Here is a 14,574-nt window from a genome sequence, read left to right as displayed (position 1 = left end):
CCAAAAACGAGAATATTTAAATGCCACTTTTGAACCCAAGCACACACTTTTTTGCACTTAGCTTTCTATGCATACCCAAGTCCAGTATATCAAAACTACACTCAAAGGTAAGACAAAAAAAGATTTTTTTTCTCAGGGGGAAAGAGAGCTTTTATGTGCTCTTTCCATGTTTCCTCACAATAGGAAACGATAACATGAGTCCTGCAGTATTCTTTGTCTCCATCTGTTTTATCATAGGCTCACCTCCTTCTTCTTTTCTTTCTTCCTTTTCCTCTGCACCAAGAATCAAAGGTGTCTCAACTTCTGTTGTGTCTTCTTGGTTCAACAGTGGATCTGAATAAATTTGATAAAGAGATGAATAGTAAGGCTTTTCAGAATGGACATGAAAGGATTAACACCCACTAGAGACTTTGCCATTAAAAACACTGGCAGAGGAAAAGGATCTTTTCCTCCATGAGTACAAATAAAAAAGCTGTCCAAGGAAATCCAAGGGGCTCTAATTCAGAGCAAAGCCTTGAAGATACTCAACTTTCTGGGATTCAGCACAAAATCCCATGTGCCTACTCCAAACATGGGTTTTCACCAGGGCTCACTGCAATCCCAGAGACACACACAGTCCATGCCCCACCCCTTGACATTTTCAAGGCCAGGTTGGATGCAGCTTTGAGCAACCTGGCCTAATAGAAGATGTACCTGCCCATGGCAGGGGGGCTGGAACTAGATGATCTTTAAGGTCCCTTCAAACCCAGACATTCTATGATTCCATGATTCTATGTTAATGTGTTTGCTTGTTAATCTTGCTTTTTGATTTCAAGATACAAGGAGTACCTTCTATTTCCATGCAGGAGCCTTGGGAATCTGCCCCAGTTTTTATCTCCTCATTAGCAGAAACATCCTGTTGTCCTGTTAATACAACAAACAGAAAATGGTATCAGGATGATGCTGTGAGCAGGCAATGCTAAATTCATTACAACAGACCATGAACCTCACACACAGCATGGTACTTCTAAGCCAAGTACCACTTTTTTTTCTATTAAGTGAACAATTTCAGACACATTTTATATATGAAAATACCACTTAACAATACTAAGCATTAAGTTAGTTAAACAGCTGATCAAAACCTGCAGCATTTACAGTTTTTCTCTTTTTGCAGCTCAGCCTTGACCCTGTTTCTCACAGGAGTTGTTGTAAAGCACTTGCACTTGACAGTCAGCAGAAAGGACAGAAACACCCCACAGGCTTTCAGAACCACAACAGCAACATGGGAGGACATGATACCAATGCTATGCACCCAGGATCAGTATGGATATTTAGAGATGTGGCTTTCCCAGTAGCCCCACATCTGGCTGACAAACAGCCTCTACTAGCCAACAGCATTTCCTTAAGGTGGCAGAAGTCAGGATGAAACCCACTGGGTGCTGACACTGGAAGCTCTGAAGTTTCACACTGGTTCATTATCTCTGTCTTAAAAAACTTTGATACAAAACTTTACCTTTGGCTTGATCTTGTTCACCCCCCACAGGATTCACTGAATCACCCTTCTGCATGCCTTTGGAGTCTTTCAGGGAATCTGAGGAAAAAAGCAAACAAACAAATAAATCCTGAAGCAGTTTTCATACTGGAAAAGGAGTTACTTGAGTTAGAGGAGCTCTTAGGTGCCAGCTTCATATTTGGCACTTTGATACACTGACCAATTTTCCATCTGTTTAACTACAGTCTTATAAATTACAGAAGTATATTTGTGGATTTCAATTATTCAAGTTGATTTCAGAATCCCTACCCTTACTGAGCAGTTTTTTGCTGTCAGTACAAACCTCAAACCAGGAGCTGGCAAAGAAAGGTACATAAGAATAATCAGCATCACTACCAAGAATTTTATTCCTAATGAGCGGAGCAGCACAAATCTGTGAGAAATAGCACCAACCACCTACTAGACAAATAAAGTGATTTATTATTTATTTAGAATAACAGTTTTTCATGGTTGGATTTCCAGAAACTTTAAATCTTTCCAGAAACATTAAATCCCATAAATCCCTGTGCAAATCCTAGCCTCATGTCACTTCATGACAAAGCTCCCAATGTCATTATTGTGGCCAAAAGTGCTTTACTTTTTTGGGGCAGACTATCAAAAGGAACTGTCCAAAGCAATACTTGGAACCAGTGGTACAGTGAGACTTAAATTACATTTTGGCAGAAAGTCCAATTGCTGTGCTATCTGGGGTCTTCATAAACACAGGGCATTATTTTGTTATGTCAAACAGCATTTTTCTGAAAACAGTCAGTTTTTGCATGGGAATGGAGAAATACAGAATGCATAGTTTCACTGCATTCAGGTAATACAGCAACACAGACACTCGATTTAGTTTTGCTCATCCTCATCACACACAGATTTCACTGGATAAAGAGTTCTTTTTGAGCCTCATTAAAAACCAGTGTTGATCTAACTGGACATGGTGAAAACCACAGAGTAACTCCACTCCAGGTCATAACAGCAGCAACAGAAAATCACTGTTTGTGTTCCCATGTGAGATGCTTTCTAAAATCCTTTTCAGTGGAAAAAGTAAGTGATGGTGCCAAAAGACCTACACGTGATAATAAATTACATCATGACAGTGTTTTTACAGCTTAAATTCTGGAAGGTCCCTCTCTACAACACAGCTGAGCAAATCTTACAATATAGCCAAGGATGCCCCTGTAAAACCCAGCTCCTGAAAGTGTCAAAAAATAATCTCTGATGGATAAGTAGAAAGCTGGGTTGTTAATATCTGATCCAGATTTAATAATCTGTAGGAAAGGTATGTGCTGAAATTGTATGGCTTTAATTAACTGCAAGTAATCCCCCAAGGCAAATATTTAATTACCTGCACAGTTTCTTACTTCTTTCATGGTATGACAGCAAGTTTAAAAACCCCAAGTTTGAAAGTAGAATAACTCACTGATGTACAATTTGCTAAATTTTATACTTGCTGCATTTTTTTTTGCCCTACTGTTAATTTATATTTCTACTCACTCTTCTTAGGTAGACCACTACTAAATTCTACATACTAAATACTACAATGAGGTTCAAAGGATTACCCTTATCAGCCTGAACTGGAGCAAAACTAAATTAGAATTTTATCAAATTCCAAGTTTAATCAAAAAAATCCAGTTGAAGGATCTCTTGGTATAAATGGGAATAGCAAAAAATTCTATAGGGAATTTTTCAAGCGAACTTGAAACACATTGAGGGAAATTCTGGCTTTGCTCAAGTTTTTGACAAAGCTCTCAGAATTTCAGACAAACCAAGATTTGTACTACCTGTAACTCCATACCCTAAATTAATATAATGTGTTTTTCTATATGATACAGCTGCATGCCTGTAAAAGGAACTGTACTGGCAAAGCTGGAATCAGAAGTCCTCTGCCTTGAGTACCATGATGCCAGGGCCCAAACACAGCCCTTCAAGCAGTCAAAAGTGATGGTAAGGATAGCATCATCTCTGTTGGGAGGGGGAGATGCAAGCAGCTCTCCCCCATCACTCTCTTATCCCACACCTCTTTCTACTTCATACTCCCAGACTGGTGCCCTTAATTCCAGTTCACTGGTGCCACCTTTTTTCCCAGAATGAGGAATGACTCAAATTTAATGCAAAAACCAATCTGCAGCATCACTGGCACAATTACATGCAGTGGCCAATGACAGCAAATGGATTTTAAGAAGCCTCATGCCTGGCTAATGCATGTGCCCTATCATGCTGCCTTTGGTTGTGCAGCATCACAGAGGAGAGGTGTCATTGCTATTCCCACCTATTGGCACAGCTGGCAGTCTGTCCCATGGGCTTTATTCTTAAGGAATTGTAATCTTGTTCTAAACTTTCATTTTTATCATAAACAGCTGTCCTATTGCTCTCATTGTTTGAGAGAGCAATTTGACTGCACTGAATTCCAAATTATCCCAGGTAATACACAATGATAATTTTTTGCAAGTTGCTCTTTGCAAGGCAGGTCTCTGAAAATAATAGAGAATGGACAGAAGTTACTGCCTAGCTAGTCAGAGTGTCCCAGATGTATTTCAGCAGCAGGAGCCTGTCTTGATTGGTTTTACCATGCAGATTCTGAATTCCAAAATCCTTAAGGTCAAGACCATATCAAAGGTTCCTTCTTTTCAAATCCAAATATTGCACTAAATATTCAAGCCAAAAGGTCCAAGGACAGATTTACTTTTAGGATTAACAAGTGTAAAATAAAGGAATAAACCCAGATTTATGAAGCAAATCTGTGCCAAGCAAAAGTGAAAGTGTAAAACCAAAGGCAGTGTTCAGTAAACACTACTTTCTATGTTTCAGTTTTCAGGAGAATAGTGGTATTTCTCAGGCTCTGCTGATCCTGTGCTCACTTAGCTCTTTGGAGCCTTGTGCAACTGTGCATAAGCCCAGTATTATAGTCCTGTATGATTCCAGGGTCTACAAGAACTCTGGCTGTCCCTAAGGCCTTTGGTTTCCTCTTATTCACCTGTTTTTTAAAAATGGCAAAGTACAAATTGGGACTGTAAAAGTTAACACTCCTCCAGTCAGGACTGAAAAAAAAATCTGTTTCTGATACCACACTAGAGCACAGTTCCTAAAGGCACACATGAATGAACCAAACAGGACATTTAATTGCATAAATAAGCCAAAGATAGGCCACATTTATCTACTGCACATCAGGAGCTTAAGTGCTCATTGAAGTCTGAGCATCCCTTAGTTCTCTCAAAACTCCTCCTTGCTGGCTGGAGTGGCAGTCTCCATGTCAGGAGTGCTTGTCTCTGCTACCCTCCATTTTATTGAAACAAGTGTCCTGTGAGTCTGCATGCTTGAATCCACCTGAGAATTAGCCCCAGACTTTAACACCTGTTTACAAAATATTTAGGCTTTAAATAAACTGACCAGAATAGTCCACGAGTATATTCACTGTTTTTATCAACTGTATGTTGAATTCATCTCCAAGAAAAGCTTGTAGCTTGCAGTAAACTATCAATCCTATCCTTCCTGCCAATAGTCAGGCACTATTTTGTCTAAATCCTGCATAAATCCCCATGTTTTTCCATACCATTCATTTTTTCTTTTGACTGTATAAGGCAACGCTGCTCAAACATGATTTTGCAAAAGCTAAGGAAGAGGGGAGCTGGTAAGAACTAAATGTTAAGTGGTTTTAATGATCTTTTAAAATTCACTTCCCCAGCTACTCTCTGTATGGCTTATTTACTGAGTAGTTTCTAATGTGCAAAACACCTGGGTCCTGTACACAGCATAGATAAATCATCATGTTTTAGGGAGGTGTAAGAAGATCAAAGAGGGAAAATGCTGGCCATTAGGAAAGAAAGAGGTTCAGTACATGCTATTTTTTTAAAGCATAATGTGATAAATTACATGAATATTTCCAGAGTGAAAGAAACTAAGCAGACATCTAAAATTACAGGTAATGGTGTGCATGGAGACTGCCACATGATTAGGGTATTCTTTTGTCTCATAAATCGAGGAAAATATGTAAAAATGACGTACTATAAAACGATGATTTATGAGAAGTTAGGAAGAGATTCTTGAGCTTTGACTTTAAAATGTTATTTTTATATCCACCAAGATTTCATTTTAATCAATCTTTATAACAGATTAGATTTAATGGAGCCCAAGTTTAAAATGCTTGGTAAACCAGACCTGTTTAGGTGCAATAACTTATAGAAATACTTCATCAAGTTTTCAGGTAATAGACCAAACAGTTCATCTCTGCAGGTGGAATCCACCAAATACCTCTTCCACCTGTTTGTGCTTCAAGCTGACAGAAGGGCATCTCACCTTCTGTCCACCTGAGAAATTCCAGGTGCAGCTGGTACAAAAACTGTGAGCATCCTTCTCCTGACATAAGGGGCAGGACCTCTTGTACAGGGCTCTGGGAAATTAAAAAGCTGAGAAAAATCTGATTGCCTTGGTTGGAGCCTTGGTCCAGAGGAAAGGACTGGAGGGAGGAGATGAAAGAGCAGGATCTCACTGGGCTGATGGGAGCACAGCTGAATGGCTCCTGGTCAGCCAATATTAAAAATAAGGAGGATTTAAATAAACCAGTAAGTGGATTAGTGTTCACTGTTGCAGATGCCAGTTCTGGTGAAGGGTAAAGCAGAAATACCTCTTGAATAGTTCAGGGGCTGGACCCATCTGGATGCACAACTCAGGTCAGATTAAATGTGAAGAAGTGAATAACCCACATTACAAACAGGTCGAAGTGAACCATGTGGAAGTTGTTAAGAGAATAAGTGGCTGGTTGGGTGGTGGTGCTGACATCCCTGGTTAAGAACCCCAAACCCCACAAATTAGCTTGTTTTAGCCAGTTTGCTTTCACAGGAATCCTTTCAACCAAGGGACAGAAAAACGTTATCACTTGAGTAGGCATGCAAAGCCACAGGTATGGCTGAGGGGGTTGAAACTCTTTCATTTAAAAGGTTCTTTTTCAGTTACCTATAATTGAAATTTTCCAGGCTGAAATTTTAGGTTTAATCATAGCCCAAGGGTGAAGTAAAAACATTTCATTGGTAGCTGCTGAGCGCTCGGCACTTCTCAAAATCAGGTCAGTCATTTAGATGTCTTAATATATACCTACGAGCTGATTTTAAACACCTCTTTCTGAGCATATTGGCCTTTCAGTCAATCTTTTTCACATGCTTACCAATGACTAATTCATGTCAATTTGCACAGCTCCCCTGCATTTGAAATGCTCTGTCTTTCACTTTATCCCTTCTCAATCGTTTATGTCTTTAGGACATCAAGATTTTTCCATACTGAGAGCTACAGCTGGCCAAAGAGGAATTTATATCCATTACATTTTACAGGCAGGATACTTACCAGCTTCTGGGTTGTCCAAAGAAAATTTTTAGGGCTTAACCCCTAGCCAAGGCATATACTAATTCTGTTTCTGAAAACACAAGCCCTCCAGCCAACTGCATTTGACTCAATTTCAGAGAATGCAGAAAAACTGACTTGCTTTCAATGGCATTCCCACAGAAACCCAGACTTTGGTGAACACCTGGAAATAATTAATCACTATTTTAAAAACCAATTGGTATATGATTTAATTTAGCTAACCTTCAAATGAAAATTCACTTCTTATTAAGTGCTAATGAATTATAATCAACATATTGTGCACAGAAACTTTGCATAGTAGGGAGTTATGCTTCACCTGTACTAAATCCAGTTCCTTTTTACATTTTTCCTGCCAGAAAATTCTAACCATTAAATTGAGTTAAATATTAATTGGTAGAAAAGGCAACTGAGATGAAGATGCAGAACACTCTCTGTCACACACACGTGCATGAACACATACTCTCTTTAACAAAAAATAAGCACAGGTTCAATCCAATCTGTACATACTACATGGTTTAAAATAAATTTGTACCCCCAGCACAGTCTTGTACAGACAGACATATCAGACTGAGTGCAGCCTGCTTGATACACCCTTTATCTGCTGCATAAACATTAATGACTTTAATCACTTTGTTCTGCCCTTACACCTCACAGAAAGAAACATCTCTCACTTAAAATTAGCTGTATATAAAGGACCTACTTCCATATGCACAGTAATGAAGCATTTGCAAAGGTGCTGCCTGGAGATGTCAGCTCTCCCCCAAGAGATCACAGTTAAGCATGCAAGTGTTTAAGGGTAAAATTGCAAGAGCTCTTTGCAGACAGTGGAAAGAGAAACTTGGCACACACTGGAATAAGAGGATACCTCTACATTGTTGCACTTAAAATCCTGATATTCTTGAAGTATGACTGTTCTCCCCCCTTTTTTTTTAATTTTCTGAAGACAGATGAACACTCAAAAAATTAGTTTGCTCAGAGTTCATTTGCAAACTGGGTTTGTGTGGACTTTTATTCCTGGACAGTATCTCTCCTATAGTAACAGAAGACATATACTTTTAGATTAATGTGAAATTTGAAGTCTCACAGGAGGTTTTCATTTTAATTGAAGCCCCTCAAAATGTAATTCCTGCACTGCCCCACACTCTAATCATGAAAATCCCTTTCATCCTCCCTCTTCTCCTTTAAAAAAATAATAAACAGGACTCACAACAAAAATACTAGATCTTCAAAGTAGCAGAGATGCATGTGCTCTGTTTTGAATATCACCACGTTTTAGAGCAATAACTATATCAATGTGTTTGCTATATTCTAATCCCAGAAATATGAGGGGAAAAAAAAAAAAAAAAAAAACCAGAAAAACTGCTAGTCAACTCTAATTGGACTCAAAATACTTGTTTTGGTGCACTCACAAGTGAGCTGGCATTTGAAAGACCTAAACTTTCATAGCAGGAAACAGTGGTTTAAACTATGCATTTTGGGATTGTGCAGCTAGGCTTACTTTGCCATAAATCTTTTACAGTAATTAGGTGGAAGGACTGGGAAAACATAACTTCTCTAAATGCTTTATGTCCTTTTCATTTAGTTGAAGATAAACTAGAGAAATGAGTATGTTCCAGAACCTGGAGGTTTTTGATGTGTTAACTCAATGGGCAAATAATATGAAAGCTGGAATAACAGTAGAATTTATTTAAAAAAACCTCAAAATCTGAAATTATAGAAACATTGAAGAATCACAGAGTGGTTTGGGTTGGAAGGGATCTTGAAGATCATTTCATTCCGAGCCCCCAGCAGGGACACCTTCCACTAGACCAGGCTGCTCAAAGCCCCATCCAACCTGGCCTTGGACACTTCCAGGGATGGGGCACCCACAGCTTCTCTGCACAACCTCTGCCAGTGCCTCAGCACCCTCACAGTAAAAATCTGCAAAGCTGAAAATCTACCAATGGAAATAAGGATTAAAACCATAGTTTAGTTCATGGTTGCCTTGCTGTTCAAAATTCTTGTTTCCATTAAAAAAACTAGCAAGCAAATAGGAAAACATGGTCTTAGCTTTTCTTTCTTTTTTTTTCCCTCTTTTCTTTTATTTTTTTTTTAACTTGTACAGTTTTACAAACAAAATCTATGGAGGAGAGTCTATCTCATTCTTTTTTCCCTACCCATCTTTCTTATAAGGAGAGGTAGGACATCAAAGAGATAATGCACTTTGGATCTCCCAGGGTACTATCTCTTCCATCAGCCTCACAAGAGAAGAGGGGGAAACACTATATACACTCTTAATATATGGAAAGTGAGACTTCTCACACAAAGATTATTTCTTTCCTGAGAAGAGACTTCTAATGCAATGGCATAAAAACCTGGAGGGCTTACACACTGGGAAGCATATCAGAAGACAGTCATCTTCCTAGTTAGGAACAAGCACTCAAGTCAGGATCATCACTGACTGCAGACAGAAAAGGAAAATCCAAACCCAAAACTTCACTGTGACCCTCAACGTTGCAAAACACACAAAATGGGGAGTCTTCCAGACACAGAATACATAAACAGGCCAAATGTCATCAAAACAGGAGATATTAATGACAGGCTATCACCAACCACACTGGGATTGAATTCATCACTGTTTCTGCCTTCCACTACCCTTGCTACAACTTCAATTTGTGATGTATCAAAAGCAAAAGCCAGTGCTCCAGCAAAGGTTTGTGGTTTCTTTTTCTTTGCAGTATCAATCAATCTGTTAGAAGAGCTCTTAAATCAACCTGCACAAGGCTTTGAACTCATAATCAGGTAAGTATGTGGGCTGTCCAGGATGTGGCTTTGGAACAAAAAGGAAGGATCTCACACCCTGTCACACTTATCTAGAAAAATGAAAAGAGAGTCAAGTAGCAATGTTGAATTAAACATTAAATCTTTTAAAATAAACAACTTAATGGATGTTAATAATTATGTTATCTCAGTAAAATGCATGAAAATTTTCTGTTAGTCTTTCTTGAAGGCCATACTGATGGATTGTATTTATTATAGATAGCATAACTCCTGGATTATCACCAGTAGCAAATATTTTGTATATCACCCAGACTTCTTCCTGATGTACCCCCACAAAAATGCTAAAAAATGTAGACGAGGACAAGCAACTAATAGCATGATTATCACAGGAATATCAAAAACAATACAGCTATGCACTGGTTCCTATCTGTTGGTAAACCATCAACTCCACAGGAAAAATCTCAGCTTGAAACATTTAAATTAGATAATCTCTCTTGTTTCCTAAACTCCCTGTCATTTGACCCTGTGACACGTTTAAATATTTATTACAAACTAAATGATCTGAGTGCCCAGCACAGTCTGCACAAGATAAACATTACTTTCTGCCTCTCTATCATGACTTCATCTCCTCCTGTCTCCTCCTGATGTGTTTATAGCTATTGTGTTTTTCTTTTCCTGCATCAGGAGAGCACTGAGCAGGGAGCTGATATTGCTGAGATGGATGTGCATGCTTAACTATCTGCCTGTGAATCACCCCAGTGAGCCCAAGCTTTGGGCTTATTTTGGATACGTCACGTATGATATTTTAGTATTAACTCCGTAACAAGAGGACTTAAGAATTTGTGGCATCTCTCCTATCAGCACAACAGTTGCTTCCAAGTACTTCATTACAAAGACATTTGTAAATGAAAATCCAAGCCTTTACCTATTTCTGTATTGTTTAACTGAGATTTTGGCTATTTCCAGACAAAGGAAAAAACAGTTTCATGAAATGTCCTCTTGGGATGGGATATTTCAAAACATAATTTCCAATCTGTACCTTTATTCTCACTCAGCTCAGTGTCTTCTGATGATAGGCTGGCTACAGCTGAAGGTTTTGTTTCACCTATAAGAACAAAGGAAATGAAAGAGAAACTATTCATTAAATAGAAAACTGATGAACCACTTTACTGAAAAAAAAAAAAAGTGTTATGCCTTACTGAGAATAGATACTGGACCTGAATTTCATTTACTGGGCTTCCATCCATTCACTGGCTATTACTGGTCTGATCATCTTTCCTAAGCAAGATGTAAACATTCCAATACAGCCAGATCAAATCTGTATTTCAATTTCTCGTAATAAAGAGAGAGGAACAGCTACTCTTTCATGGGTAGGCTGGTGTTCTACTTGCTCTGAGATTTCTTTTTTTCATTCAATCCATATATTTAGAGAAAAAACAATTAAGTCATTCTTAACTTGAATCCTGTCCATGAATCCCACTGGAATCCAAATTACTAGATGCAATTGCTTTCCTGAAAATAGAAGCTTTCAGGAATCAGGCCTGAAATGAAAAAGCCCAAAAAAATCTGCAGCTTGGAGTTTTTTTAATAGTAGAGCACACAGGTAAAACTATTGTAGTTAATAGATACAACTGGTACCTGAAGTTAATAAAATGCTTTCACTTTCACTGTTGATTTTTCTTGTTGCTTTTTATAGTTCTAAAATCTTTATAAGCTTTTGTTTTAATTTCTAGACTTTAACTTCTTTCAAAAGATTTGTTGTTGATGATTCAGAGATTTTTTTTTTCCTTATATAGCCATGTAGCACTTTTAACTGGATTGAAACAAGAGCTCAGAACCACCTGCCATGTTGTTTTTCCATGTGTTAACTGTGAAGCTCATTGGTGACAGACTGGAAGCCAGACTTTAAAAAAACCCCACACAGTTGAAAATTTTCAGTCTTCTCAGACTATTATTTTTTTTTCCACTACTTTAGTTTTCTTTATCGTATATAATATATAGTTTTCTCCATAATATAATATTTTTCACTATAATGAGAATATACAAATCTTTATGTAATGGACCAGGTATGAATAGAGCATCAATTTTTTGTCCTATATTTTCTTTACCAATATCAAAGGATATGATTTGTCACACTCAGAGTAAGCTTAAGCCTTTTGGTTTGGATAATACAAACAAGAACTTTAATATTTGATGGGATTGCTCGTAACAGTCATCACTTGTAGTGTTCAGAGATCTTCTAAGCATACAACTGTGTACCTTGGAAAATCAGGTAATTTTCTACTGCCAAGAAAGGGTGAAAAGCAACAACCTCAAAGTTGCTTTGTCTCTGCAATGCATAGACCAGAAAGCAGCAGAGACTCACTAAGTGCATTTAACCAACTTGGGGTAATGGTGGCCCTCTCTGTTCCTGTAACTATGTAAACAAGGTGGGAAAATTGTTAAGCCAAACCATTTTTCCTGCAATACAATCTGCCTATGCCCAAGGAGGTGAATATTGGGCTGTGAGTGGGCATGACATTATCTTTAGGCATGTACCTAAACTGTGTCCCTAAAGTATGACATTTTCTGGATCTGGGATCTCAAATGTCTGGATCTTTTCTTTGACACTCTTCATAAGAATAATGAAACATGAGTGCCAATACAAGATAGCAAAAGAATGTATATCACAGCTCTGATAAACCTGCTCTGACAGCTCATATTGCAACAAGTAATAACAAACAGTTTTGGGAAAAGCACAGTGCATTTAAAACACCTACAGCAGCAAAGCAGTAGTTTCAACATATTGTTATTCCTTAATTCTCTTGGGGAAAAAAAAGGAGTATTTTCTTAAATCAAACTGAAATACTCACCCCATCAGTGACTATCAGTGACAAGCACAGTGGCCTGTATTGGGCATCTGCAGATGCCATAATCAGGTTTAACAGGAACCTCTGCAAGTGGAGCCAGGAGCTCCAGGCAGTATCAGCTCTTAGGTGAGATAGCAGTCAAACAGTACTTGGTAAAGTTAAAAGCTCAAAATTGCTTAGAAAAAGATATGCTCCAGTCTAGTCAGAGATTCAAAACAGAATCTCAATTCACACAGAATAACTCGTTCTTCCCTCTGGTCCCCTTAACCTGTTTAAAATACAATATCATGAAAGTGAAAAAACTAGGGAAGGATAACTGGTTGCCCTCCAGCACTTAAAAAACACCACCATGCACTTATCTTGGGGAGGATAAAGTTTGCTGAGGCCCATGGGAATCTATTTTATCTGTAAAATTGTTTTCTTCTGCCTTCACTTCCCACTGCTTGCCCCGCATTGGGACATACAAAGAGGTGACAAAAAGGACATGAAACACAGAAGGACTTCAAGCAGGTACAGGCAATATCAGATGTTAACACTCAGTTGCAGAGCAATGACCAGTGGAAGGTAGGGAGAAAAGCTGCCCTGCTACCTACACAGTGGCCAATGCACAGGATGAAAAGAAGATCCTCATTCAATGGACTTCTCATTACCATAATACAGGAAGCAAATACAGATAAGCAAATCCAGGCCTTCTGAATTTATCCAGTTCAAATTCCAAAGAAAACCCTTTTACTCTTTCTGGTTTAAATACATTTAGGGAACATTCTGCATTACAATAGGAAAAAAATCCTAACCAACTGAGAAAAGCAGTGTGCTACATGTGATACTACAGTTAAAGAAATACTTAAGAAATAAGAGAATAGACAGACATTTTGATTGCCACTTCAGGTCTTTTGGTAGCTAATTCATTCTAGCTGTCTCTTGCAAGGAACAGAGTTGTGCAGCATGAAAAATACAACCATAAAGAGAATAAAATCTCTTATGAGCATGGAGTGGCACTGTATTCCAACATATTGAACTTAACCCACCACTTGTGAACTCTGACATTCACTCACAGCCTATGCAATATTTTCCTATGGATTTAAATGTTCATAACCACTGTGACTTGCATAGACAATTTTTTAAAACTTGAAAATACTCTTTAAAAATATTCAGGAGTTGAGTTTTCATCAGAAAGAGCCTGCTGCTTGCTTTCTCTTTCCCCAAATTTCATTCCCTCATTCCTATTCCATGCAGAGGGGAAAAATTATTTATTTCTTGTGAGAGGATTAGCTAGATTAGGCACCTTAAAGGGAGAAGAAGGTAGAGCTGGTAAACTGGAGAGGGGTCTGCATTCCTGCACTGCAACACATTCATTCATAATGAATGAAGATTTGGGCTCTAATGGGAGAACTGCTCAAGGCCTGAGCTAATCTGGTGAAAATGTACAAACATTCCCCTCCAAAGGCAGTGACTAAGGTTATTGTTCACCAAAGTGGATAAAACCTAAGACAGGCCTTAAGGAGTTGGGCACAAACCTGCTTCTTGGCTCTGGGTCTTACTTTCATCAGTGTTATCTGCTGCGCCATTACCACCTATTGAGAAAAACACATAAAAATTATTTATTATACATCTTTTTATTGGTAATTGGAGCAGTGCAATATTGATTGTAACCAATTTACCACAAAATGCTAATTTACAGCTAAGTGCTGTGATAAAAAAGGAGAGATGCAAGGTTAAGCCAAAAAACCTGCCAACAGGACCAGTCCATTTAAATCAGTCATGCTTTTATATCACAGGATGAGGATTATTAATTTTATCTCAATCAGCTCACTGAAAATAACAATAGCAAATAAAAGGATGTTTCCCTAAACACAGTTTACAATAAATGAAATTGTTGCTTGAACTTCTATGTATTTTATAAAGAGGTTTTTCCCTAGGATTATTTTCCTCCAGTAATATTTCAACAGGATCCTGGAAGTGGCTTTGTTTCTGACTTGCAGAACTTACTTCAATGCCTATGGAAGGTAAGAATCAACTGATTTGAATTCTAAAACAAAAGCCACAATGCCACTTAGTGTAAAGTATAAAAATGCATCACAAATGGCTGTAATGAAG

At 38.1% G+C, this 14,574-nt stretch overlaps 1 protein-coding gene across 9 annotated transcripts in view; it reads right to left on the bottom strand.

Annotated features, from left to right (window-relative positions):
• The window catches only part of MACROD2 (mono-ADP ribosylhydrolase 2), an 841,709-nt gene that overhangs the window by 38,885 nt on the left and 788,250 nt on the right, over window positions 1-14,574 (bottom strand). For 7 of the 9 annotated variants that reach the window (XM_056486344.1, XM_056486346.1, XM_056486345.1 and 4 more), the window contains exons 12-16: window positions 13,995-14,051; window positions 10,668-10,733; window positions 1,493-1,570; window positions 829-903; window positions 244-333 (exon numbers count right to left, since the gene is read on the bottom strand). In XM_056486344.1, coding sequence (XP_056342319.1) covers window positions 244-333; window positions 829-903; window positions 1,493-1,570; window positions 10,668-10,733; window positions 13,995-14,051 — 366 coding nt within the window. The remainder of the gene's footprint in view (window positions 1-243; window positions 334-828; window positions 904-1,492; window positions 1,571-10,667; window positions 10,734-13,994; window positions 14,052-14,574) is intronic. The other 2 variants (XM_056486350.1, XM_056486352.1) reach the window with 1 other exon arrangement.

Source organism: Oenanthe melanoleuca, chromosome 3 (assembly GCF_029582105.1).
Source record: "Oenanthe melanoleuca isolate GR-GAL-2019-014 chromosome 3, OMel1.0, whole genome shotgun sequence".
NCBI lineage: Eukaryota > Metazoa > Chordata > Aves > Passeriformes > Muscicapidae > Oenanthe > Oenanthe melanoleuca.
The sequence above is the reverse complement of the archived record's forward strand: the minus strand, read 5'-3'. Positions and strand labels throughout refer to the sequence as shown.